Source organism: Ambystoma mexicanum, chromosome 5p, assembly GCF_040938575.1.
Source record: "Ambystoma mexicanum isolate Mex_15411 chromosome 5p, UKY_AmexF1_1, whole genome shotgun sequence".
NCBI classification, from domain to species: Eukaryota; Metazoa; Chordata; class Amphibia; order Caudata; family Ambystomatidae; genus Ambystoma; species Ambystoma mexicanum.
The window spans coordinates 848,728,369-848,756,351 of NC_090930.1; the positions used below are offsets into that span (position 1 = coordinate 848,728,369).

General features: G+C 43.1%; 1 protein-coding gene across 4 annotated transcripts in view; it reads right to left on the reverse strand.

The window, feature by feature from the left end:
• AMPH (amphiphysin) overlaps positions 1-27,983 on the reverse strand; it is a 1,422,934-nt gene that overhangs the window by 25,038 nt on the left and 1,369,913 nt on the right. For all 4 annotated transcript variants that reach the window (XM_069613278.1, XM_069613276.1, XM_069613275.1 and 1 more), the window contains one exon: positions 4,038-4,139. In XM_069613278.1, the coding sequence (XP_069469379.1) occupies positions 4,038-4,139 (102 nt within the window). The remainder of the gene's footprint in view (positions 1-4,037; positions 4,140-27,983) is intronic.

The window sequence follows — 27,983 nt, forward strand, 5'->3', positions numbered from 1 at the left end:
TATTCAGGCGAAATCTTAAAAATAAGTCACGAATCATCCTATCAAGGAATTGCATTACATATTCTGGTAGTTCGTTTAAAGCTCTTACTTCTGTGTCACATTTAAGGAACCGTTTGTAGTTTTTTTGTTTGTCTATTGTTTTTATCCAGTCATTCGTTTTTAATTTTCTTTTCGCATGCTGGGGTCTCTTTACCAACAGTTCTTCGGTAATTTCTTCAGCTTGCATTTTTCTCTTTATTGTTGTAATCCATTTCAAAAGAGCTGTTGTTTGAAATGCTTGTTCTTTTCTTTTTAATATTTCCAGTGATGGTATCTGATCATCCGAAATGACTTTTCTATAAAGGTCCATCTGTTTCCATGTGACTATAGATTCTATCGATTGTAAGCCCAATTCAAAACGGATCCTAGCAATAGGAAACGATTTGGGGAGTGCTAACGTTTGTCGCCAATATAGACCTTCTAGAACAGACCAGTTAATAACCTTCCCATTGATTAAGGATTCACTGCCATAGGTTATGATTGGAACTACCTTTTGCCTGTATAATAGCATTGTGGCCTTCACTGAGTATGTACCATACTTCTGATGAAAGAATCTACCTTGCCTAGCCAAGGATCTGGTCTTTTCTTCAATGTTTTCGTACCATTCTTTTTCATTATTATTTCTGCTTCTGACAGATGAGTTTCATGATCTTTGTTTTACACGTATTGATTTGGAGATCATTTATATACATGTAATCTTTGGTTTTGTTCAGAGATTCTTGTAGTCCGGATATCGTTTTATCCAGTATAATAATATGATCAGCATAGATTAGTGCCTGAATCGTTTCGTTGTTAATTCTTGGGGGATTTGCTTTCGTGTTTTCAATCTGCTTCTCAAAGTCGTTGGTATATAGATTGTATAAACACGCAGCTAACGGACAGCCTTGCTTCAACCCATTCCAGGTAGGAATTGCTTGTGTGACCATTCCAGCATTTGTGAGTCGAACTCGAATGGAGGTATTTGAATATAGTTGAATAATTGGGTTTAAGATGTAAGTGGGACAACCCCATGCTGTTAATTTACCCCAGAGTTTCTGTCTGTTTACTGAATCGAATGCCATTTTCAAGTCTATGAACAAAGCATATACATGTTGGTTTTTGATGCTTGCTTCTACTTTTATCATATTCAGTAACAGTAGGTTTACATTTGTTCCAATTTTTGTCACAAAGCCAGTTTGCCTTTTCGCCTGTTTTCCGTTCTTTGCTGCCCAGATGTTCAGTTGTTTTTGAAGGTAGCTTGCAAATAATTTTCCCAATGGGTCTAGCAAGGCTATGGGTCTATAGTTGCCTGGCGTCTTTCGGTCTCCTGATTTGTAAATTGGGATCAGAATTGCGACTGTCCAAGTGTGGGGAATTTCTTTTCTTTTTGCTATAAGTTCGAGTAAAATGAAAGAAAAATTTGGCCCAAATTTCTGGTGTCGCTTTGAGGACTGCATTTGAAAGCCCGTCCTGGTTATTTCGTACACGTTTAAATTGCAGGCGTAGAAATGCCTGGCGATGAAAGGACGTCGTACCTATGGGACCTCCTCCGTGCCATGTACTGGTTCAAGTCACTTTCAGCATCACCTCGTCTAAATCCTTGCACACCATTGCGCCTCCAGTCCTGCCAGAAGCTGGATTGCTGCGTGATTCCAGACATTCAGCCATGAACCTCAATTAAAGGCATATAGGCCTGCCAGCTACTACCCCTGGCAATCTCCTTTGTACTCGGGGCACTGCCTCTGCGACCCCTGGCCTCCGATTTCAAAGAGTGGTTTATTGCTTTGTGAAAAACACAGTTGATTAAAATGTATCCATTTGGATTTGGCACTCTACATGTGCTGGGTTCCATTCACGCATGCAACATTACGAGCGATTGTACAGTGGGAGTTACCCCCTCTGCAACCAAACAGATTAGATAAAGATGTATTTTATATTTTCAGATTGACTTAGAATGGTTTGTTTATTAAACTCAAACAACTGTTTCAGCTCATGAAAGCACACAATACAGAAACAGATAGGATATGTTCCCTCTTGCTTCTCCACTCTTTTTGATTGTTCTGTTCTCTCCTCCTCTCCCTTTCCCTATCTCCTTACTTTCTTCTATGCACTTACTCTATCAGGATTGTCTCTAGACCTAGTATGATAGCAACCTTGTCTGTCTCCTCCCCCCTTCCCTTACTTGTCCTCCCACCCCAGCACTATCTGAAATGTCGTCAGGCCTAGTATGATAGTCGCTTGTTTTGTTCCTCCCCTCCCTTTCTGCACCCCTCTCCCTCACCTTTTGTTTTTCTCCGGCTCTACCAGAAATGTCATCAGGCCTAGTACAGTAGTCGCCTGTCTGTTTCCATTTCCTTCCCACTCTCCCCCTCCCTTCCTTATCTATGTCTTAGCTCTTGCACTATCTGAAATGTTGACAGGCTGAGTATGATAGTTAATTTTGCATCCTTAATGTTCATGGTCTGTAAGAATGTCATTATATTTTCCCTTGTCACGCCCCCCCGCCCCCTTGCCTTGAAGCGCTTTGAAACACGTGTATCGCGCTATATAAATAGATTATCGTTAGGTTACCTGGGTGCAAATCCCAGCTTCTCCAGTCGAAAATTACTTGACCTCTTAGGGCCTAACTTTCTTTAACCTCTCAAAATCAGATCACGTAGAAGGGATTCTGTTCCTTATGCACTATACAAATCACGCTGAATCATTTATGTAGAGAGTACTTGGGTGGTTCTGGCTGCGCTTGGCATGACCATACAATGTAGACTGGCGAGGCTGTAGTTTGCTTTTGATGATTATACAATGCATACGAGGCCTAAGATAAGGTAGTTCTACTTGTCTATATGAGGCTGCACTTAGCATTTTATAGCATCACAGGCAATATTTAGCATAGTATAGCGATACATGCCATGTGAGGCTTTAACAGATATACGATGGCACTAAGTGGCCAAGTTAGGCTGCAGGGGCAAATGGAAGGAGCACTCCCAGCCCACAATGGTTCTTCTGGGTGCAGCTGTGGTATTGAATGATTGCACCCATTACAAATCTATGCAGCGGCACAGTTAATATATGGTTTCGATCTAAAATAGCTTTTTGTCCGCTGCCTTGATACAATTCATTTTATCATCGGAAACATTGTAACTTTGTCATCGGGTTCACAGGACATGCAACGTCACGTCCTGTGTTGTCATCGGGTACATAGACTTCCCTCGCCTCTCTGCCTAACAAAAATCAAATGCACACATCAGCCCCCTCCCCACGGATGCGGGCCAACGTATAACAACGTATGTGCTCTTTGGCATCCGAGGGGAGGGGGCTGATGTGCCCACTTGCTTTTTTTTAAGCAGAAAGGGGAGGGGAGCAGTGTTGTGTATGTATGCATGTGTGCAAGGAGTGTGTATATGTATTACGTGATGTGGATGAAGGATGGTGGACTGGGTGTGCGTATGAGTGAGTGAGTGTACAGTGAATAGGGGCTCGAGTGATTGGTATGTTTAAATGAGTGAGTGAATGTTGTGTAAATGTGTGTGAGCGCGCTCCTATGTGTAATGTTGGGATGAGCTGATTTTTGCGGGTAGAGGTTAGGTGTAGGGGAGTGTGAGGGTGGGTGGGAGAGGGAAGGGGTGGTGGCACACTGTACTACTGTCTGGCCCCCTGGTGGTAACATTTGCTTAAAGGGTGATGCTTGATCGGATACCTGGGCTTTAGATATACAAAATGATCAAAGCAACTAAATGTGTATGTTATATTTCAAACCAATCACTTGGTAATTCTCACTGGCATATTGCGCTTACTTGAGCCGAGCCAGACATTCCTTGGGATTGAATAGAGGGGGCTGAGCCTCTACTTTTGCCCTGCCTGGTTTTTGGAATGGCCCCTCTCATCACCAGTTAGCCCCCCCCACGCCCAAAATGTAAGTTCCGTTGCACACCTGACCTTGGACATGAATAAGTCATGAAAAATGATGTCCCAACAAACCCCATGATTCCACTGAGCGGGGTTGCTGCGGCTCCCTGCATTACCTGATCGGCCTCTGCCTCCGAAGGGATGACGAGCACGACGTCTCCTCGTTTTAAATCGAGCTCATCTGCATTGGCCGCCTCGAAGTCATGTAGCGCCTCAGCCTGTGGAATTGTCAACAAATAGATTAGAATTAGGAGAAATGTTTCATTAATTAGCACTTTCGGGCTTTGCAAATCCCCTCCCACCGGCAGCCATTAAAAGGGACCTGAAATGACCCTCTATATTTGTATCGTTCTGCTGCGTGGTGCAGCGTGTAGATTCCGTTTGTAAATACAGATATTTGCTATTGCCTTTTGCAAATCAATAGTGTGCCAGCCGTATGAAATAACCATTACGGGAAGGCCTGCAATATTTTTGAACATCAAGGCTTAAAGGAAAAATAATGGCAAATGCTGGTGTGGCTGCCCACAGCGCTCGCTGTGCACCGGAACAGTCTGAACATGGCATGCCCGGATTTATACAGCTAGGACACGGCCCTATGATTGCACAGTGCCTACTGGCATACCTCCACAGACACAGTGGTCGAAGTGAGCCGGAACGGCGTTCCACTACTTTTATTTTTTACTGCCAACAGTCCCACTGCTTTTTGCAACCATTTCCACAATTCCAGAACTGTTTTTTTTAAGAAGCTGAAGCACACTTCTCCACTTTACCTCCCAACAGCAGTTACAGCTAAGCTGAAATCGGTTTCACCTCCATTGGCTGCCAACCAGTAAGGCTGCAGCCCTTGAAACATGTGTTGCATGTTGCTACCTTCCTGTCTACTCCATCCACCACCAGGGTCACAGTTCCACTATGTTTTACGGTACACTTCTACCACTGCGCAGACATTGTGCATGCAACTACCAAATACTTTGTGTTCTCTGTCCACCATGTGCTAATAAAATGCAGCAGAGTCTGGTCTGATCAGTTAGGTTCTGGTATTCATTCACCTTGGCATCTGGGAGTGGGGGAGAAGTTACATACTTGCTGCTCCCCTCTCCACAACCTCCACCCCTCCTGCCCATTTGAATTCCCCACTTATCTGGCTTCACCCCGTGGTGCCTGGCTCCTGCACCTCTGCAGCCAGGCATTGAAGGAATAATGGGACGACCCTGCAAGCTTCTTTTGACGCTTCCGCAGTGACCATATGAAATATAGGTCTTTTTGTACAGGGAACTCGATTCGTACTCCCCCCCCCCACGAGCTGCTTTTTATCCTGGGAGCTAATGGCAATGATGCCTTCTTGGCAGGCTGTCGTGAAATGGCTCTTGCTCTGCTCAGTCCTTCTGCCACCGGAGCCATTACTGCCCAAGTGCTCACTGGGAGTGCCTACGGGCATATAATATGTCTACTAAGAATACCTTCAGTAATCGAATAATTCAACCAAAAATATATTGAATCCTTTTCTGTGGATGCAGATAGTGAAGGTGAAGTAATGGAGAAGTGCACGTGTGTGTTGATTTCAAGCAGAACCAGGAATGAAGAAGAACCACATTCATAGAATGAGTGGGATCTCCAGCCTCCTAGTTCCTGCATGTCCTACCTTGGGCTTGTTCAACGTTGTTGCCTACTGTGAATCAGGCGGGCACGAGCGCAGGTGGATTAAGAGGCTAGTTAGGCTGGGCAAGAACATTCTCTTGAAATATTGATGATCGACTATAAGACCATCAATAGGAGAATAGGAGAGTGAGGCTTTATCTACACTGGCCTACACATCAGGCCAGAGGTAGATTGGAATTACACCTGGAAAATCTTCGGGGCGCACAACTTAGTTTCTCCCCATGTGATCCTGCCTTGCCCATGCCCCAGCAGACTTTGTGTAATTTCTGCTTTGATTCTGTGTTTATTTGGGTCTTTGTAATGATTACAAAAACTGAATGTACTATTGCTCTGTTTGCATGCACACCAGCTGTACATGTACTACTGAGTAAGCAGATTCCCCTCTTGTGTTTGGAAAAATCCTCTACTATCCCTCCCTGTAGTGGACCACTCGCCAGATGTGCGCTTGACCCTTATATTGACAATGAAGAGTCTTTGTATTGAGGTCTTCGAAAGCACTGCCCCTTATTTCTAGATGCAAAGATACTGTAGAGCGGCCTGTTCCTGGAAGAAAACTGGGGCATCTATTGCACCCAGACTTGTACTATATTGCTCCTGCTACACGTTGTTACCCTCAAAGGTGCCCAAATATACCTTTCCAATGCTAGCCAGCAACAGGTGCCTGCAGACTGCTGTGTTAGTGTACTATTGTGAGTTGGACTCAACTCACACTTTAAACTTGTTTATTAATACACTTTCATCCACTTTAATAATTCTAGCACCACCCAAAAAAAGTACTAGTTAATAACAATGGATCCAAACATCCCCGGCATATACATCTTGAGGAGTAAAACATAGATGTGCTTAAAGCCGAATGGAAATCGCTCGCATCAAAATCCTTTGAGGACCATTTTACTCTCAAGCAACATTCTCAAAGGTGTTAGATAAATATAACTAAAGCAAAAGTGCTCACATGACCAACATAATCTATTCTTCTGGAAACCTGTCAAAAGAACTGTTCACAGTTTAAGGTGTACTAAAGATGTATCAATAACCTGCCAATAAATGCTCAAATAAGCTATAAAAAAGGTTCTATGTAATTTCACCCACAGGCCTTTTTACGAGGACACTATTACGAAAAAAGCCCCAGCTAATTTATTTTGGTTTTGGGAGGAAGGTTTCTCCCCAAGCACCCTCCCCCACCTGTTTTAAACTATTCCCAACCCATTATCTGCCCTTTCCTACCCCCCCAAAAGTTAGTTGACTTTTGCGTAATTATGTACTCGTAAAAAAGGTGGTCGTAAAAATGCCTGTCGATGAAACGACGGTATACCAGAAAAAAGCAGCACAGAACATTTTCCTGAAAAAAGTTATAAAAAAATGCCCATTATCTGATGGTGTTGCATCTCTGAACTGTTGGGATAATTATTCCCACCAAACTAAATTGCATTCTGTCCTCCCTTAGCCCCTTGTGAGTTTGACACTCTTCTAAAGTGAAACCACTGGGCTAACCCAGAGATCTGTCCTCAAAAATAGCAAAACTGGTGTCACCACTTCTTGCAGAACTTGCCGGGAGATTTTATAAACAAATGTGAACTCTTGGTGTGCCCCTGCCTCCCTGAAACATGATATGGTTCTCCACTTCTGAAACTTCCAACCCAGCTAACGTTTACCCAATTTCTAGGCTTCCTTTTCTCCACAAACTAGTAGAATCCATTGTGGTTTGCCAACTATGAAGGGTATACCGTTCTTTTGCCGCGGGATTTTTCATCGCGGGACGTTTCATCGCCGTTTTTTTATCGAAAAAAAAATCATTGTTTTTTTGTTTTTTTGGATGGGGTTTAAAAATTAAATAAATATTTGTGGGTGAAAGGGAATAATAAAAAAAAAAAATGGGGGGTTTGTGGAGGCAACCCCACCCAAAAAAATAAGAGTTTTTTTCGATAAAAAAACAGCGATGAAAAGTCCTGCGACGAAAAATCCCGCTGCAAAATAACGTAGAACCCTATGAAGGTCGGCACAATGTGTGGATACCCTTGATGCTCGGCATACAGGTGCCTGTTCGGTGGTCTCATTGATAGCGGTATCCGGGGGATGCCTGATGGTTCTGGTGTCGAGTTATATCTTTCTGTTGCTTTCGGCATTGTAGACCAAGCTATCCAAGCTATCCCCCGTCTTAACCATTTTGTTAAAAGAGGAACTGTCCTTAATGGATTCTTGTTCTTCTTTCTGATCGAATCCAGTCGATAACACTGGACAACTTTAAATCTGATATTTCTAAAGTTACTTTTGTGGTTCCTCAAGGAGATACAATCGTTCCCCTCTTGCTCAATCTTTACTCAAGATTCTGGCCAGAGTTCTTCATTCTTTTGGATGATTTATCATAACCTTTCTGACGATATCCAAATCCCTTTAGATCTGGTTGGAAATGCCTACTGCTCCTATTCCAATTTTGCTCAGGTGATGTCAGCGGTCAGCGGGTAATTGGATGAAAAGAAGTTTACATTTAATACATCAAAATCCACAATCTTTCCATTAAGTGCCATGGGTGTTACTTGGAATTATTCTTTACGGCCCACATCTTTGGAACTCTGCCCCCACATATCAAAACAAGTTCAGAGCCTGGGGGTCCCTATTGATAGCCAGCTCAAATTACCCCAAAAATAAATAAAGTGTGCCAGTAACATCTGTTTGCCCTGTGCAAATCCTGACCATATGGACAAGGAACCCTGCACAGGTTCCACACTGAGGAGAATAAAGCCCTTCTGTAGACATGCATTGGACTTTCTTTCCCCAGATGTTGCTTCTGTGAAACCCATCAGGAAGGCCCTGCAAGTGTTAGAAAGAGTCCCAATGCTGACGACTCAGCCCCAATGGGTGTTTAGTTTAGTTTAGTTTATTTATTTATTTATAGAGCGCAACCCAGCCCATTATCTGGGTGCTATTTGTACATGTTACAGATAATCAGGTAGACATGAATACAGAAAAATAGTAACATATGGATATATACAATTTCTACAAGGCAGTAATGAGTTACCATAGGGAAATGATTACACCAGTAATAGATCAATAAGTAGGCAGGAAGGTAAGACTAAAATGTACATATATACAAAGAAAGGGATAGGTTGCCTATGTGTTTAAGAGGCACGAATGGGGTCTTGCAACCAAGTTTTTATCTTTTTTCGGAAAAGTGGGAATGAGGGTTCCTCTCTCAGGGAGACAGGTAGTGAATTCCATTTCTTAGCAGCTAGGACAGGAAAGCTAACCCCTCCAGCGCGTTGTTGTTTAAATTGTGAAATGGAGACGCAGTGAGATTGGGATGATCTGGTGGGTCGTGAAGATGAATGATGGGCAATAGTACTTGACAGGTAGATAGACGCTTCATTGGCTAAGCACTCATCAGTGAGGGAGAGTGTTTTGAGGTCAATTCTTTGCTTAATGTTAAGCTATTTGATTGCGTGTCTGGTTGCAGAGATGTGATGATTCCTAGGAATGTTTAAGGTTGCTCTGATGGTGTTATTTTGCATAACTTGCATTTTATTGAGGTTGTGTTGTGAGGTGCCTAGATAGAGAGCATTGCAGTAATCAAGCTTAGATAATACTAGCGCTCTGGTTATTGTTATGCATGTGTGTGCTGTGGATGATGCCAGGGCAGTAGTTTGTCTTTTTAAGGTGAGTGCGGAATCTATGCATATTCCTAGTGGTTTCACTGCATTGGCCACTTTGATTAAATTACCATCAATATTGAAGGAGTTAAATATTGCCCCTAGTTTATTCAGGTTGGCTGGGGACCCTAGCAGTAGCAACTCATCATTGAGGCAGAGTCTGTGCAACGCCACCGACACTTGAATAATTAAGTAGATGCCGTTGGGGGTCTTGCTGTCTATAATGTGGTCACACGTGATAGATATGAGTATCTGGGTAACATCCGCGTAATTCGTGTAAGTGACACCCAGATAGTCCAGTTTATCGAAGAGGGGCTTGGTGAACACATTATAGAGAGTAGGGGATACGCATGACCCTTGAGGAACCCCACACATGACTGGAGTGGGTGTACCGGATGCTGTTGGTGCAAAGACCCTCATGGATCTACCAGGTCAAAAGCTGCAGAAAGATCAAGTAAGAGAAGCAAGGCTAGCTTGCCCTTGACTTTAAATGACTGTATTTGGGTCTTTAGGTCGATGAGCGCTGTTTCTGTCCCATGTCTGGGTTGGAAACCAGATTGTCTCAGTCCTAACAAATGATTGGCTTCAAGGTGTCTCTGTATTTGAAGATAAACTGCTTGGTCCAGTATTTTTAGCAGGAGTGGAACCGTTGTGATCGGTCTGTAGTTAGATGGGTTGTTAGGGTCAAGAGATGTTTTTTTTAGCAACAGGTGTACCCAAGCATCTTTTAGGTTAGTTGGTACTGTGCTAGATTTGAAGGAAGCATTGATGACGGATGTAAGGTGTCCAGGGAGGCATGAGAAGGGGGCTAGTTCTTTTGCAGCCTCCTTGATAAGTGGGACTGGGCATGTGTCTCCCTGACAGTTGGACGGTTTAAGTTTCAGAATGATATTTTCCACCTCATTGATGTTGAGTGGAGTGAAGTGAATTAGGGCAGATTGTTTCTAATGTCTATTTCAAACTTGGATCTGTGACGGAGATGTGTTTTATTTTTGTTTCTATTTTCTTTTGGAGTAAGGCTATTTTGTCTTGTAATGCGTTCTGTATATTAGTGCACCAAAGGGCGTCTTTAATATAGGTATCGGGTGCAGGGCGGGTGATTCCATCTCTTTTAGGATGTTAAATAGCTCCTTAGTACTAGAGTTAGCATTAGAGATGCGTTCGTTGGAGCTATCCTTTCTTGCGTAAACAATGGCTCCCTTGTAGTTGAACGAGGCTGCAGTGAAATTGTCCTTGTTGGCTTATATGGGGGTATTCTTCCACAATGTTTCAGAGGCTCTTTTTAGTTTTCTGTGGTTTTTTAGGTGAGGTGTGTACCAGTTATTAAGGTGGGCGCGGGGTTTAGATTTGCGTAGTTTAAGAGGCGCTATTGTATTAATAGCCTTGTGCATTGTTTCATTATACAAGTCTACTAGTACTGATGCGCCTGAGTGCATTATCGAAGGGTGAATAATGGGTTTAAGTAATGGAAGGAGATTCTCAAGAGTTAGATCCTTTAAATCCTTTTGTTATTCACAATGTCTGTATTTTCTCGAATGCACCTTTAATGGACAGTTTAATTAATGTCTGCAGAGGATACGTTAGAACGTCTCAGAGTGGCCCTTTCCTCAAAACATCTCAGCTATGCTTACACGTTGATGTGGATTGTTTGATGTGCAAATGTAGTACATATTATACATAACAACAAGATATCTGCCTTTGTCAAATGGTAAATACAAGCAGATCAGTTTATCATAACAGCTCTTCTGGGCGTGTGTCTAAGTCTTGAAACTAGTAAGGCAAAGACATATTGGACAGTTTATGGAGTACACACGCTGTCCAATGTCAGATGTGAAATAAACAAACTCACTGGCTTTAATGCTTCGTCACAGATGGCCTTAAGAAATTTACAGATCTGATATATGCTTCAAGAGTTTTTATTAAGAGGTTTCTTAGGATGCTGTATTAAGGTAGTTTGGGGGGGGGCAAGTAATGTAACTAAAAGGGTCTTCTAGCTGGTCCCTCAATCTCCCTTTGGCTCCCCCCACCTTAGCCTAGGCATCCATGACACTCCAGGCCAACTTGAACACTAGCAATTGGTAACCCCTACTAACTAGTATAGCTTCACTATCATAGGAGGGCCTAAAGATCGAGGCCTTACCTAAACAACTCTTCCTGGGTCTTCCTCCTAAAGAGTTCCCTACTCTAGTTTTCCCCAGCAGATGATTTTCCAATTCGATTGGTGCCTGGTTTCAGATACTCTCCCCTTCACTGCCAACCTGTCACTCTCATTCACTTCTCTCCTTTCTTCTATGTCTCCTTATTCTCTACTCCCCTTTCCTCCTCTTCATACTCACCCTTTGATCGTCCTCCTCCTCTCCCACCTTCTTACCTCACCTCCTACTCCCTCTGATAATCCTCTTGTGTTCCTCCTTCTCCACTCACTCCCTTTCTCTCTCCTCCCGCCTCTTTCCTCCTCTGTCCCCCAACGTCTTTTACACTCTTTCTCCAACTACCTATAACCCCTTTCTACTTTTACTATCCCCTCCTACTCTCACCCTTCCCATCTCTACTATATTCCTTTCACCCCTTCACTAACACTTTCTCCCTGCCACCAGCATCCTCGCACTTCCCTCACTTTCTACACTCTCCCACTATCCCTCTACCACACTCTTGCACTCTCCACCCTACAATGTCATTCACCCTCACAACCAGTCCCACAAACACAGCTACACTCTTCCCACTGTGCACCACACTTACACACACAATAACTCACCTGCACTCCTATCCAGCTTCTCCACAGACTCCTCAGCACTCCCACTTTACCTTCTGCTATCGCCTTGTGACCTCACCCAAATACCAACACACTATGCTGCTCCACCAGGTTTGCATGTCCCTCCCTCCTCTGTTCATCTGCCATGTGCTCCACCTGTATCTGGTGGTCCATCTATGGCTGTCGATTTCCCTGGGGGTGGGTCGCTGCCTTGCAAAAGCACAAAAGGTCCTCTTAGCTCTGCAGTACATCCAGCGGTCTCTGTGATGGCCCCTGTTGTAAATAGGGTCTGCGCTCTGTTGGCTTCAGCCGTAGGTGAGTGCTCTCTTTCCGGAGACCAGCGCTTGGTTGTTGCTGTCAGATGGGAAGCTGTTGTTGTTCCTCTGCAGCCTGCTGAACTCATCTGGTTTGGCAGTGCATTCTGGTCTGGGTAGTTCTGAAAAGAAACAAAAAGAACTCTGACCAGAATGAAGGGTTCATGGCATTGCACGGTACCTTTCAAGACCCTCGGGGTGGGTGACAGGGACTGGGCCAGACCTACTCTGTCATCACACCTCTGGGGTAGGACAGAGGCTGAGAGGGGTGCCTGTTCCCCCCTGATATGGTCAAGCACCTGATCCTGTCAGAGCTCTTATGTCGGGGGGCCCTAGGGAAGTAGATAGAAGGGTTCTGCTGCTTGTGTTTTCTTGGGCATGGCTTCAAAATGCCCAGCTCACCATGCAGTGATTAGATTCCAGGCACACCGCCTGGCGCAGGCAATACCTCTTCTCCAGCTAGCTCTCCTTTCGGCGCTGCACGCCATAGAACCTTTCTTTCTCGTGCCTTCCTAGACACCTTATATAGACCGTGCCACCCAACTATCTACTTTGATTTCGCTCCAGCCTACCACTATTGAATTTCTGTCTTACTCCTCCTTTCTCTCTCCAACAGGCAGAAGCACTTTGATGCATTGATCTATGTCAGTAGGTGCTATACAAATGCAAGATAACATAACATGTTGTATTCTGGAACTTGTGGCCAGGCAATTACATGGTGTGCAACGATGCAAAATGACCTGTGCTAAAAATGGATTTAAAAATGGCATTAGAGCTATGTTTCTGAATATGTTTAGTGTTAATGAAGTAGTGGTTTAAGTTAGCAAACGTGATCAATGGTTTTCCTAAATTATTAGCTTTGATGGGCTTTAGAAGTTTCATATTGAGCAGATACTTTGCATGTAGACAGGGCAACGTGCCCATAATTGGTGATGGAGCGGTGATCTGTGTGATGGGGCAGCGATCCGCCACTCTGCATGGAGGAGCCAAGCCAGCCCAGTGAAAACAGCAAACGCTCCCTCAGCTGCAAAAAGCATATGAGCGAGCTCTCCTGGGGCATTGGTCCATGCAAGGACTGGGGTGATTTTCTTCCCCAGGCTTGCGTGCACATTTAGAGGGTTTAGGGCCATGAGACGGTGGCACTCTGGCTTTGTTATGCATGGACAGGGAGCCGGGAAGCTCTCACTTCTTCCTGTTTGCATTTTGTGAGGGAGCCAGAAGGCAATCGTGGGAGGCGTATTGATGCTGTGTCTGGAGTCCAGACCGCAGCTGTAAGTAAGAAGAAAGTCTGTATGTGTGTATGTGTGTATACGTGCATGCAAGGGTTTGTGTCTGTAATCACATATGTGAATTAGAGAGTAGGTGCTGTATGAATGTGTGTGCTTGTGTGCGTGTGCCAGATGGGGGGCAGGTCTCTTATTTGAATAAATGCAGCAGTCTTTTTTACGATCATTAATGGTTAAGCCAGCATGATTAGTGTTCTTACATGACAGGCCTACATTGTTACAGCCAGTCTCGATACATTTTCTTACTATGGCACAGCATGTTTTACTGGCATCGAGGGAAAGGTCAATATGATGAGTTTCTTACCTGGCCATACTGCCCTACATTGCTGCAGCTAGTCTGGACATGTTTGCTTTTAGTGGGAGTGCATTGTTTACTGGCAAAGTCAACAGAAGTTGTTCTAATGTGGGTGTTCTGGCATATATCAGTGCATCCAGCATAGACAAGTAGGGGCGCAGCCAGCATGGCAATGATTTTTTATACTAGCATATATTGTGGGGGAAAAGCATGATGAAAATCTGTTGGGAAATTCTCATGTGAAATGCTGGTGATTTGGCATTGAATGCATTTTTCCATGTGTTACAAAGCAAAATTAAAACTGAACATGCAGCATTTTAGGCCATTATTTTTAAACTTTTATTGGGGCGGCAACTTCTCCAAACTCTCCTTGATTTGCAGTGGTGGCTGCTTATTTAGGATGCGGGGTGCCACCCTCCCACAGAGAAAAGCAGAGAAAACAGTGTGTATTCGTGGCAGCATTGGCTGCGAGTTTGTTTATTAAATAAATAAATATCCATGGCTGCCTGGCAGGTCCTGACATACTGGCAGAGGGGCGCATTCCCGTTTTACACATTTTATAATTTATATTACTGCACGGTGCTCGGAGGGTTCAGCGCAGTTAGCGTAGTCCACCACATGTAGAAGGCTGGCGCAGCGGTACAGCTTTGGCCCCGCCAGTATTCATTTATGCGCAAACAGCGCAGAAGAAACACAGACAGCAGATCTTCAGTCTGCATAGTAACAGAATTCATATTTCATTGGCTGTTTATCAGCCAGTGAAATGTGTTATGTGACTGTGTGGGTGGAGTCAGGTCACGGCGCACAAGCTCACTCAGCCTTCTCACTTGTGGAGTAGAAAGTAGCACAGGCAGCAGAGCCATGTGCGTGCAGTGCTGCGAGGCGGCGGCCTTGCTTTGGCTTTTCCCTTATTACTGTGTGGAGCGGTAAGTAAATAATATGTGCCAGTGACACTGCCCCCAGTCTGTACAACTCCATTCAATGGTCCAGTAGTCCTCCTCCTGTCCATCCACGACACAGTCAAATGTGTTTTTGATTGGTATAGGGCCCACTTCTGATTAGGGGGTAATTTGCTCTTCTTAACTACCCTTGTTTTAAGCTGGAATTTGGATCATTTGAACTGCGCATTTTGTAATTTTTGAGGAGGGGTGATTTATCTCCACGGCCCCTGCTCAAAGTTTTGCCATGCAAGTGTGAAGTGCCTGAAGGCCGACATCACTTGGCGCTTGATTGATTTAACCTCATTTGTTATTACCTCCAACACACACACTGCGCTCTTCGAGTCAAAAGTTTGGGAGCCTGTTCAGTCAGGCAGCTGGTTTACTCTGGGCATAGCAGACAATAGGCTGGAAATGATACGGCGGTTGTTATTTTTTGGAACTTGATCCTTACTGTGTGCTGCCAGTTGGGTACCTGCTGCCAACAGAGGCTCGGAGCCAGTGGCGGCTGGTGACTTTGAAAGAAGGTGGGGATCAAATTTAGCAGGGCGAACTTAAAAGTGAGCGAGCGCAGCGAACGAGCCAGAATGACATGAAGGAGGGTGCGGGGGTTTGTCCCCCATGAACATTTTGGAAAAATGGCTTCCAAAACATGCTGTATACTGTCCAAACCCACACAAACATGACCTACAAAGCTGATCTGTGAGGTCCTTTTAAATAAACTCCTAATAGCGCGCTGCCGGAATTCATGCGAGGGGAAGGGAGGGGGTTAAACCTCGCCACAGGCACAGACTGGCATATAGGGCAAAGCCTAAACCAAAATCACAAAATGCTAGTGTGGGCCAGTTTTTGTGGTCCAAGTGGGCTCCAGTTTGATAAGTTACTACACCATGCAGCTAGTAGTTTTGACCAGTGTTACTGAATAGATTCGGTGCCTGAATCGCAGAGAGGAAACTCCACTGGCTTCCTGTGGAGCAACGGATCCAATTTAAAGCATTGGCCATGGTATTCAAGTGTCTTCCGGATGGGATACCTCCTTATCTCGCTCAAAGAACACTCTCAGATTACATCAACCACGAGCCACCCAAAAAGGAATTGGTGGTTCAAACTTTGACTTATTGGCACCAGCTTTATGGAACACGACGCCATTGGACCTTAGAGAACGTGCATCAACTGTCATCTTTAAAAAGCGTTTAAAAACATTCCTGTTTGACAAAGGATTAGGCTAATTCCTTAATCAGTTTAGCGTAGTCCTCCTCCTGATGGCCTCTGTGTTTATTGTTGTGTGTCTTGTGAGCGCCCTGAGGCCTATGAATGAATAGCCATTTACAACTGTGGGCCACTTTTTCATTGGTGCCCGAGACAATTGTATGCCCAATCCGTCCCTGTTGGCACATATGTGGCCACTGAGAGTCTGCAGGAATGGGGCTTCTGCCTGTTGTTTTGGCAACAGGGGTCACCGGTGCTCAGATTGCCCGCTTCACTGTGCTGGGAATGTGTCGCCATCTGAATCAGGTAAGAGCACAATACATAAAAAAAGCCCCATTGGTGGAGGCAACAGATGGAAATTTTGTTTGTGCCTCAGGACTGCTTTCGAACACCTTGTTTTATTCACTGCTCTGAATAAAATAAGTGTTCGTTCCTTTCACTACTGTGGGCTAAGCACGGGCAGGGGTCACCCACCCCTCCCCAGCTGATGCATTTATTAGCAGCGGTCACTGTGGTGCGCCTGAGAGAGCGTGAGAGGTAGATGGCAGGCTCAGGGCCCGTGAGATTATATCTCCGCAGACATTATTTCTCACTCTGGCCCTGCGCTTGCCATCTACCTGGGCCCAGCCTCCTGGACCTTCCATCCCGTGTGGTGGCCTGGCACGCAAGACTTCAGTTCACCGCCGCTCTCAATTCTCCACGACCATCTTGTCACAGGATGGAGTGGGGGCGACGGAGAGCGTCAAAAACTATTCTGCACTGCAGTGTGCATAGACAGGCACGGAATGGAGGCGCTCCGACCTTATGCGCCATTGTTGGGCTTCCATTTTGAGCCACCACCACTTAGCGCGCACCTTTGCTCCCCTGACTCCCTTTCTTTCTTTCTTTCTTTCTTTCTTTCTTTCTTTCTTTCTTTCTTTCTTTCTTTCTTTCTTTCTTTCTTTCTTTCTTTCTTTCTTTCTTTCTTTCTTTCTTTCTTTCTTTCCTTCTTGCCTACTACCCATCTTGATCTGCGTGTCTCTTTCACACCCCAGCCTGCCTCTTCATTCACTCTCCCTGCATCCAATGTTCACAGCCTCAGTTTCTGTATCGCTTCTCTGTCTGCACATGCCGCCGTTCTCCTCTGAATCACTTTTTTTTTTCTCCCAATCTCCTTATTGCCCACTCCTCGCTGATGTTCTGGTTACCTCTGCACCCCCCCCTTCTGTCTTCCATTGTTGCATCTCTCCTGCTCTGCCATTTTATCTTTCTCACTGTTGTCTTTCAAAAGCCTCTAATCCCACCCGCCTTCCCCTATTGCTTATAGCTTTAGCTTATCTTCTCTGGCTTACCTCCTCCTTGCCTCTTTCCCCAAAGCCAGGTCTTGCCCCCCCCCCACCCCACATTCCCTGTTTTAGCTTTGTTTGCACCCCTCACACCTTCCCTCTTAATTCCTTGCTTTGCTTCTCTGGGTCACTTCATGATATGCTTTCCCTCTCGTTGCTGCTATTTTCTACCCAGCCCATTTCCTTGTCGCTTTTTGTTACAGCAAGAACGACAATAAACTGGCTGGACAAACATTCCCATGGTACCGTCTACATGCCTAGGAAGCCTGTTTGACAGCGTTGGTGTAAACTGCAATACTATTGAGTTAAATTGAGTGAATGGATCACAGTGCTTTCCTTATCACTCAGCAATCGGATTGGTGTTCATTTAAATGCTTGCAAAAATGTATTAGATAGGCATTTGCCAGGAAGGCATTTGCCAGGTTATCATATGGCCAGATAACCACTACAATTTCCAGCTTTTTGCGATCTTATGGCCAGGTAGTACCATTATAGCAGTGCCTGTTAAATGCCTATCCCATACCTACACAAATGCTTAAACAGTTTCCTCTCATTCTAACACTCGGCTGTCTTTTCCATCAAATTGGAACTGTAGGTGAGTTTCAGATTCAATGGGAATGGTAGGGCCAGTACACAGCGTGACATGGTCAGACCTTGTTCTTATCAAGATTGGATGGGGAGCTCCCCCCCTCATTCTGGGGTCAGAGGCCTGCCATGGAGGAGTCTCTCCTACCCCAGAGGGGTATTGTGGCAGTTGGGAGGGCCCCAATCCTCGTCCCCTCCCCATGTGCCCCTTTGTTTATGTGCAAAACCAATTTGCATCACCCCATGCCCATGACTTCAAATTCTGGCCAAGATTTAACTTTCTCTTCTAGAATCAACAGTGAGGCAACAGCAGTACTGAGAGACCACGCACATTGCTATGGCCTATCAGCATCCCCACACGGTTGGTATGCTGCATGCAGAGGCGCAGACAGGAGGTGGAGAAAAAACAGTAAGATCATATGCTGCTTTCCTGGCGCTGCGCACTGTTCCCCAGCAACGGGGTGCGCAGCAGCAAAACTGCTGCCACTGACCTAGACAACCAGGGTCTTTTACCAGTGTCACAAACACATAATACGACGTTACTCACCTTGGAGGAAGACACGTCCAGGCCCACGACCACAAACTTGGATGCTTGGCAGCGTGGGCCGCCATTGCTTTCTCATGGTGTTCCGTGTGGAGAATAGGGGTGGGGCTTAGACAGTTATTGGTAACGTCTAATGTTTGTACCACCTCCTGCGTGGGGCAGAGAAATCCTGTCTGGCCAGGGACAGAGGACCAACCAAGGGAGAGGGAGACGGAGGGGGTGAAAAAAACAGGAAACAGGAAGCTGTGAGTTGTTCGGGTAAGGTCAGAGAAGGAGGGGAGGCAGACCGAGAGCTCAGCCAAGGGGGATGCTGGAGTGGAGTTTAGATACAATTTCTGGAGCAGGTGAGGCGTTGGTTATTGATTTTAAGTGGCACTTTGCTGTGAGTGTGCGTGAAAGAGTGACAAGTGTGCTTAGGAGAAGGAGTATAGGGAGTGAATATAAATTAATTCTGAAATAAGGGTGTTTGAGTAAAAGGTAGGTTGGAGTAGTAGTGTGGAATAGTGGTGTGGTTTAGGGAGGTGTAGTCGTGTGGAGGGACCTGTTATGTGGAGGAGGGGTAGTAGTGTGGAGGGCAGAGTAGTAGTGTTAAGGTGGGAGTGGTAGTGTAGAGGGGGAAGTAGTAGAGTAGTGAAGGAAATATTAACATCAATGGGCGGAAGCATGGCAAGACTGAATGGGAGCCATCGGAGGGATAGAAGAGAAAGCAGGGCTAAAGTCGAGGGTACACGTGGGTGGACAGAGTCCACCCACTTTTTTTAGAGGGTGGACTCAGTCCCCCCCAGCTAAAATGAAAATCATTGAATGTTTGCTTCAAATTTATGAAGTAAAGCCAAACCCGAGGATCGAAACTGCAGTCGTCAGGGTGCAGGCCAGACATTTCACCACTGCCCTATTTAAACTGATGAAAAATGGCAAACAACTAAAGGTGAAATGCCTCATTTCGGTACTCCAAGTTCCAGGGAAAACATTTTTATTGGTTCTTGGAGTTTAAAACATGCACACCTTTAACGTTTTGAAAAACACTATTAGAAGAAAATATCATCTCTTGGTTTTGTGTGTGTGTTGATTTTATGAGAGGCAAATGACATTCGTCCTGTGCAATTTGGGTGGTTATGCAAAGCCAATTTAATTAAATGTGCATATTTCACCTTGATATGATAATTTCCAGCGACGTCGCATCCCATCGCATTTGTTGATGAGTCCCCCCACTTTAATTTTTAGGACTTGGCCCCTGAGAGGGAGGCGCATGGAGTAGATGAAGAGAAGGTGGGTGGAGTGGAAGGTATGAGAGTCGCAAGAGAGGAACATCAGGAAGTGAGAGGGAGTGGAGTACATGGGTGTGACAGGAAGGAGACCAAATCGGGCAGAGTGCCTGAAAGTCACAATCCACTATCCATTTTTAAATAACTAGCCACTGGATACTATAGGGTCATTTTAAGAAGTCCCTGGGGTAGGTTAGATGGATAAGGCATTCAAGTGTAACACAGAATCTAGACAGTAGTGGTCACTATTCTGTATATATTAACCTTGGGAGTAGAGCTGCCTCAGCTAGGGAGGATTGTTGCTTTCTAGTTGAAATAAGGAGGGACGACCCTAGAGTCCTCTGCAATCTATATATATATATATATATATATATATATATATATATATATATATATATATATATATATATAATTGAATTTATGTATGTGTGTGTGTGTGTGTGTGTGTGTGTATGTTTGTCCTGCTATAAAAATCCACACTGTTGAACCCACTGCTACCAAATTGTGCATGGATCCCTCATTTTTCTGGGGCAAGAGACTGTAGTCTATGTTTGGATGCCAAATATTTACTCCATAGACACCCTTATTTACTGATGCTCACCCTGATTCACTACAGTAGGTACGAGAAGGGGGCTAAATTTGGAAAAGTGTCTGAAGCAAAATGTTCGGTATGTTGGTTATTCCTTTAAAATGTATTACTACTGTATACAGTTTGAAACTGTTTATTAAAACATTTTTAAAGGCAATTAAAAAAAGAATTTTAATAATTTTTGATCACGCCACTCCAAATATGGGAAATGGCAAGGTGACAGTTTACTTAAGTTCATTCACGAGAAGAGAGCACAATCAATCAATCTTTCTCCGACATTTTCTCAAATGTGCTGAAGCCACTAAGTGACTGACACATGCAGCACAAAAAACAAACATCACTTGAAAAAGCTCCATCTGATGCGAGGAAAGTCGACATGATCCCATCCAGTTTCCAGCTCGACAATTCTGGGGTGGGTGAAAGAATTGGATGGGAGCTGTTGTGCTTTCCAGCTACAAAAGCTCATGGAATCTTTCGTTGTTGGGGGATTGCGTGTGCACTAGTTCCACGACGAGCATTTCTCACATCTGCCGCTTTTCTGATTTACAAAAGTGTCTTAGAGCTTTCAGAATATTGTAGCCCTCTGCAAAGGCCCAGCTTACACAGGAAAGACTTGTACAATAGATGTTAAGGACACTTCACAGGTGCTATATTTCAACTTTTAATGCAAAAGCAGTGTTCTTCAAGGAGAATCCCATTGCAGAGTCTTATCTGCACTCCTGACGGTAACTAGGGCCATTGTCAGACCGTAAATTGGGGAAATTAAAGAGTCCAGGCTTTGATGTCTGTACATTTCAAATAATCAGGCAAACCCCAACATGAAGGCGTAATGACGCCACCTACTCATAGGGTAATATAGAACATATAAACAAGAAAAGGCAGGGTGCCGGACCAGAGTGCCAGACAACACAAAAATAATTCATAAAAGATTTATTAGGTTAAAAATGAAGACAAAAACCACACAACATTATATACTTTGCACCACATATTCGTTATAAACATCACATAACAAAATAAATACAATAAAACAGATCTACAAATCAGAAGTGTCAAAACTCATTACAAAATTAATACGACGGAAAACACTTCTGCAAGAGTTATATTATGGTTTTGAGACCTGCATCGATCCCATAAATCCAACACTTTGGATGTGTTTTTGTATTCTTTTGAGTTTGGACTTTCCTGACTTTCAATAAGTGCAGGTAGGTTTTTGGGTTTGAAGGTGTTCACAAATATATACATTTATTGTTGTTTTGAAAGTAACTGATTGTGTGACAGCAGAGTATTTGTCATCGGTTTAATGTATTGTGTTTGATTGGTTTTGGTTCTTAGTGCTGTTATCAGTGACACATTTCCATTCTAATATATTCAAGTGCCAACGAACGCTATTGAAGATTACATTTGACATGAATGAGCACTTCGTAGGAGTCGCTTCACCTTGAGGAGGAGACACATGGTTTATTGATTACCCCTGAAGAACGTCAGGCATTTAAGCATGGATGACAGAAACATGTTGGGTTGATGCCATAATATGTTTATGCATTAGAGTCATGTTATTTGCAACAAGATATGTACCTCCAACATTCACTTCAAGTTTGATAGAGGTTTTGGAATCTATACATTTACAGACTTGAAAGCGTAGTATCTCCTGTATAACACATATATTAGAACATGATCTGTGTGATGACATTCGTGTCTTGTGGAACTGTATTCCATCGTATTCATTTTGTTATGAGTTTGGACACTTCGGATTTGTAGATCTGTTTTGTTGTATTTATCTTGTTATGTGATGCTTATAAAGAATATATATGTGAGGCAAAGTGATGTGTGCTTTTTTCATGTTTAACCTAATAAATCTGTTTTGAATTATTTGTGTGTTGTCTGGCACTCTGGTTCGACACCCTGCCTTTTCCTGTGTATGTGTTTGATGTCTGTACACCATATTCTTAATGCCACACAACATGGCGCTGTAAAGAAAAGTGTTGTTCCTTCACAGAACAACGCTTTTCAAATTTTACATTGTTTTCAGAATTGGGCCCTCGTTGTCTAGGGTTTCAACCTGAAATCCCTCATCAGCTCGTCAGTAGTATTCCCAATGAGTTAAGCACATCACTTCACTTCCCAGCATAGCCACTCTTTTTTCCCATACATTTTTGTAAACATGATGGAATTTCTTATTTTTCTACGGTTTTTTAGTAATATGTTTGTGCATTGTGTCTAATAGATCATAGAGTGATTATTTAGAACACCAGGCTCTTATGCAAGTGTTTACAATTGTTTGAACGCTTGATATAGAGAACATGTTTCTAGCTATGCTATGCAGGTGATTAGGGAGCTTTGCCATAAGGTGTATATGTGATGATACAAGGCCAGAACTATCACATCAATGATGTGTTGCTATGGTAACAGCCCACAACCCACACCCGGTCCACTTTCGTGAGCCCGGACATTTGAAAAGAACAATGGCCAAAGAGGGAAACCCAAAAAAAAAAAACCTTAATTGGTCATGTAACAGGTACATATTTTGGGAATTGGAACCCACTGCAGGATTAACTAAAAATATCGGCCCTCATTCCGAGGTTGGTGCTAGTCATGGCACTATTTGCGCCATGACTAGCACCAATACTGGTACCACCACCAACTTGCTTGTATGGGGACTTACCGGTCTATTCCGACCTATGCCGGACCGGTAAATCCCCATTTGAAAAGCCATTCCCCATTCCCATTTGAGCCCCCATAGGGCTCAATGGGAAGGCGTCAATAACGGTACCGCAAATTGCGGTACCGTTATTGGCCCCGGTATCCTTTTGCGGGTCCCGTCCTTAACGCCTGCTAAAACCAGGCGTTAAGGAAGGACCCGCAAAGGGACCTCGGAATAGGGCGCAAAGGGATTACCAGCACCAGTGTCATTACCGGTGCCCGGTATCCCTTTGCGCCAAGGTCGTAATGACCCCCAACATGTTGGCAGATCCCATGGCTCCAAAAAACGGTCAGGTTTTACTGTGAACAAAAGCGACTACAGGCCTACACAGAAAACAAAATATTAATCATAAAATAAGTTGTAGAAAGCATAATGTTCTATCTTAGATTGGCATTCAATGAATTACTTCATAATTACAGCAGTATCGCTCTACAGAGGCCTACAAATAAAAGACAATGCTTGATTGAAATGTGTACTCCTGATTGGAAAGGGAAAGTTACAAAAAAACAAATTGGTCCTCTGTGGTGTGGATTTCTGCACTTTGACCCATGGATGGCCTCTCCTCAGTTTTCAGCAATCAACAGACTCTCTCTGACACCAAAACCATGAGACAGAGAGCTTTTCCAAATTAGATATTTTGTACAAAATATAATTTCAGGCCAAACAGTTCACATTAAAAAGGCATTAGAGAGGTTGAAAGCCATTTTCCAAGGTGGCTTCCTTTTTCAAGCCATGTTCAAACCTCTACACTACCAATGACATGCTCATGGAGCCCATACAAGAAAACATAAGCTTTAGCTTAAGCTCAGCATGACACCTCACATGTTGGGCTTGGCACTGAGTGTCTACTCTGCAGAACATTGGAAAATACAACCTGTTGTGTATGACTAAAATCTTGTGCATAGGTAGTGCAGGTTGCATGTAACACCACACCATGGACAGAGCGGATATGTGCAGGTTGTTTGCCTTTAAGGCTATTGGCTAGGAGGGATAAAAGAAATAAATGTGTTGGAAGCTGCTTGCCCAGACAAACAATATCATATCATGGCAAAGGATGTGTCATGTTCCCCCTGAAACTACATATGCCAATGGCAAGTACTGCCAGAAACCTCCTGCATGGAATGCAGCATCCGACTGGAATTGATTGCAAGTCCAATGGTGATCTAGCAGCTTTTTCTATGGCCTCTATGTGTACACTGCTCCACTCTCAAGGCTAAGCATGTTCTGCTATCAACCCACACAGTTGCTCGCAGTCTGACGCATTTTTAATTGTTTTTATTTGTGTCTTATTTTTTTAAAATTTATTTATTTATTTTTATTTAGCTCTTTGGTTTAAACAAGAAAACCTTTAGCTATTTTTACCGAACAAGAAACAGAAAACAACATAAAAGATTAGAAGATGTCATAAAAAAGAGTAAAAAAAGAAGCAAGGAAGACTGTACAAAAACAAGACAAGAGTTAATTCAATCATTAAAGAAAGCTTAAAGAACATTTTAAAAATCAAGAATAATTAAATAAAAATAACCCAAGACAACAAGAATAGCGTTTTCCCAAACTTCTGTTCTACAGATATGCTAAAATATTAATAAACATTTATAAAAATGCCTGTTTCTTATTTCCTTTCTCTTTCTTTTCTTTTATGTTGCTTAGTGTTTAACACTGCAAAAGTCTGCTTGATTTCCGGTCCTTTTCACTATTCCAAGAGGTTCGTCTTGTCCCTCAATTTTTTCAAAGATGAACTGGATGAATTTTATGACCGCACGATTGTTTGAGATCTTATCTCCTTCCAACAGGTATGACCACCAAAGATCAATGTCCTTGAATCTATGTTCTTGCCAGATATGACCTAAGTACGTCTGTCGTTCACCTCTCACAGTAGGGCATTCCAGCAGCAGATGTTTCAGTGATTCAACTTTTAATACATTTTTACATAATCTACAGTTCTTTGGTTCATCTCTCTCTCTTTTTCTATAATGATTGGTTCTACTTGGCCAAAGATTCAAACGCAGCTTTAAGAAGCCTTGCCTCAAGAACCAATTGGGGAAAAGAGTTAGGTATTTGGGTAGTATATTCAGTTTTCGCGGAACTGCCCAGAATTCTTCATAGCCTCGATATTTAGTGAGCTCGTCCAGTGTATCAATCCAATCTCTAGTGTACATTTTTTTTTCACTTGATCTGGATTGTTTAAGAAGGATTCTTCCGTCTCATTTAAATTAAGAAGGATCATCTGACATATTTTGGCCCATTCAGTCAATATTGGTTCCGACCTCTCATCAATTGCCTTTTTTATGGCCGCAAAACCCCCCTTTGTTGCCGGTTCTAGGTATCTTCTGTAGAAAGACAAGATCTTCCACTCCACAATGACTTTTAGAGAGGAAAGTGCCAGCTCTCTTCTAATTAATTGAATAGGGAAAGATTTTGGCAATCCCAAAATAGATCTCCAGAACTTGCCTTCTAGCCGTGACCATATTTTGTGGTCCAATAAGAGTGAGGTTTCTGATCCATAGGTTAGGATTGCCACTACTTTTGCACGATAGAAGTCTACCAGTGGTTTCATGGAGAATCTACACTATCGCGCCAGTAGAATCTTAGCTTGGCCTATTAGGTTTCCAAGTTTGTTTTTTAAATCCTGACATCTCGGGGCTTCATATCTGTTGGTATTGATACGAACCCCCAGGTATGTAATAGCTGTTACTTCCATTATCTTTTTATTGGATAAATACCATTTGGGTGAGTTTATATTTTTCTTCTTTTTGGTATTAGAGAACATCAAAATCCTAGATTTGTCTAGATTGATGGTCATTTTGTTTTTGGCTACATATGTTTCTAATGCTTTTAGTTGATGTTGAAGACCTATAGGAGTCTGATCGATTAAAACTATGTCGTCTGCATAGATCAATCGTCCAATTGCTATACTAGCAAGTTTTTCTGGGAAGGATCTTATATCTGCAAAGGCTTTTTCCATATCTGAGGAATATAGTTTATATAATTCTGGAGCCAGGGGGCATCCTTGCTTAAGCCCAATAGTCGTAGGAATTGTGTCCGATAAGAGGCCGTCTTTATTTAGTTTCACTTTAATTGAGGTGTTCTAGTGTAATTCCTTTATGTTGTAAAGTATCATTTCTGGACAATTCCATTTTTTTAATTTCCTCCACATCCTCTCTCGATCAACTGCATCAAAAGCCTTTGATAGGTCAACAAAAGCTATATAGAATTTCGCCTGTTTGTTGGTCAGGGTTCGAGCTTTCAACAGATTTAGAATAAAGATGTTTAATGGGGTGCCTTGTCCTTTTACGAACCCAGATTGCCATTCGTCCTTATGGCCTGTTTGAGTTGCCCAATTTGTCAAAGATTTTAAAAGAATTGAGGCAAAGATTTTTCCAGCCACTTCAAGAAGGACAATTGGCCTGTAATTTTCTGGGACTGTTCTTAGGCCCTTTTTAAAGATTGGCACCACAATACTCGTCTTCCAAGAGGTCGGTAGTTTACCCGAAGCCAAGATATATTTAAACAGTTGGTGTAGGATTTTAGCCCATTCCGCTGGGTCCTTTTTCAGACCTTCGTTAGTCAGGCCGTCTGGCCCCGGTGCTCTAGAGTTCTTTAGTTTTTTAATCATGTCTTCTAATGTCTCACTGTCTATGGTCAGCAAACCTTCTTCCCTTTTTGGTATAATCCAATCATTTATAAGAGGTTTAAGAGCTGGCTGTTGTTGTTTGTAATATAATTGCCATTGTTTCTCTGTGACTGGATTTGTTATTATAGCGTCTTGCAAAGTCTCTTTATTATTTATTAAAGCCCATGTCGCTGCTGTATTTCTCTCACATATCGTTCTTAACATTGCCTGGGAGTCATGGTTTAACATTGTTTTTTTGTGCAACTTTCTCCAATTTCTGAAGGTTTGTTTTATTTCTCGTACTTTATCAGTTTTGTTTACCTCATTCAAGTCTTTCAGTGATTTTAGCTGTTTCCTCATAATCTTTTTTTTGTCGACCACGGCTTGATCGAATATATGTCGATGTGAAATTATTGGTTTTGTAGACCCAGGTTTAATTCTAGTATGGAAGATTTTTAGCAAAGGAACATAATTGATGGTTTGCAGAGGTAGCTGCAGATACAAATCATTTAGGGTGGATGTCAAGTTGTCATTCAGCGTTGGTAATTTTGCTGGATTCAATTTAACTCGAGTTCTCCCAGTATTAATTTCTATCTTGAATGGATATATTTCATTTGCGTTCTTAGGAGGAAAACTAGATCAAGTAAGTTTGATAGCATTATGATCACTAGCCTTGGTCTGTTGCACCTCAAGTTTTTGAATAAACATTGACATATTTGTTGAAACTGTCACGTAATCTAAGATGGCTTTGGATTTCAGCCCTCGCCACGTCGGTTTCCCTGGAATGTCGCCTAACGTGACTCCATTTAGGATTGTGCAATCTCTAGATTGTAACGTAGACCTCCAATTGACCCCTCTTTTGTGTTTGGTTGTGGCCATTTTCGGTACGTCTTCGAGTGCTTTATTGTTTTCGTCCATTCAAGTGCAATTTAAGTCGCCCACCAATATTATCCATGGGTCATGCCATTTAGCTTTCAGCTCATCAATTGCCTCTGCTACATCCCTTGGAAGGGATTTGTTTCCTTTAACTCCTGGCACCCAGTATATATTCATCAGCACAACGTGCTGGTGGTGTTGATCATCGAGGGGCGACGGTGTTTCCAGGACTAAGATTTGAATATATGGAGTCAAGTTCCAAGAATGAATCACATTCCAGTTTAGTTCTTTTTTTATCGCTATCAGCAGACTCACCATTGGTCTTCCTTTTTCTCCTTTTTTTGCTGGATTTATATTTACTGAATAGCCGTCAATCAGGGGAGTTTCTCTCAACACGTTTCCTGCAGGCATAGTACCTCTGGCATCTCTTTTTCAAATTCATTTTTTGTTAGAAGGTGGTTGAATCC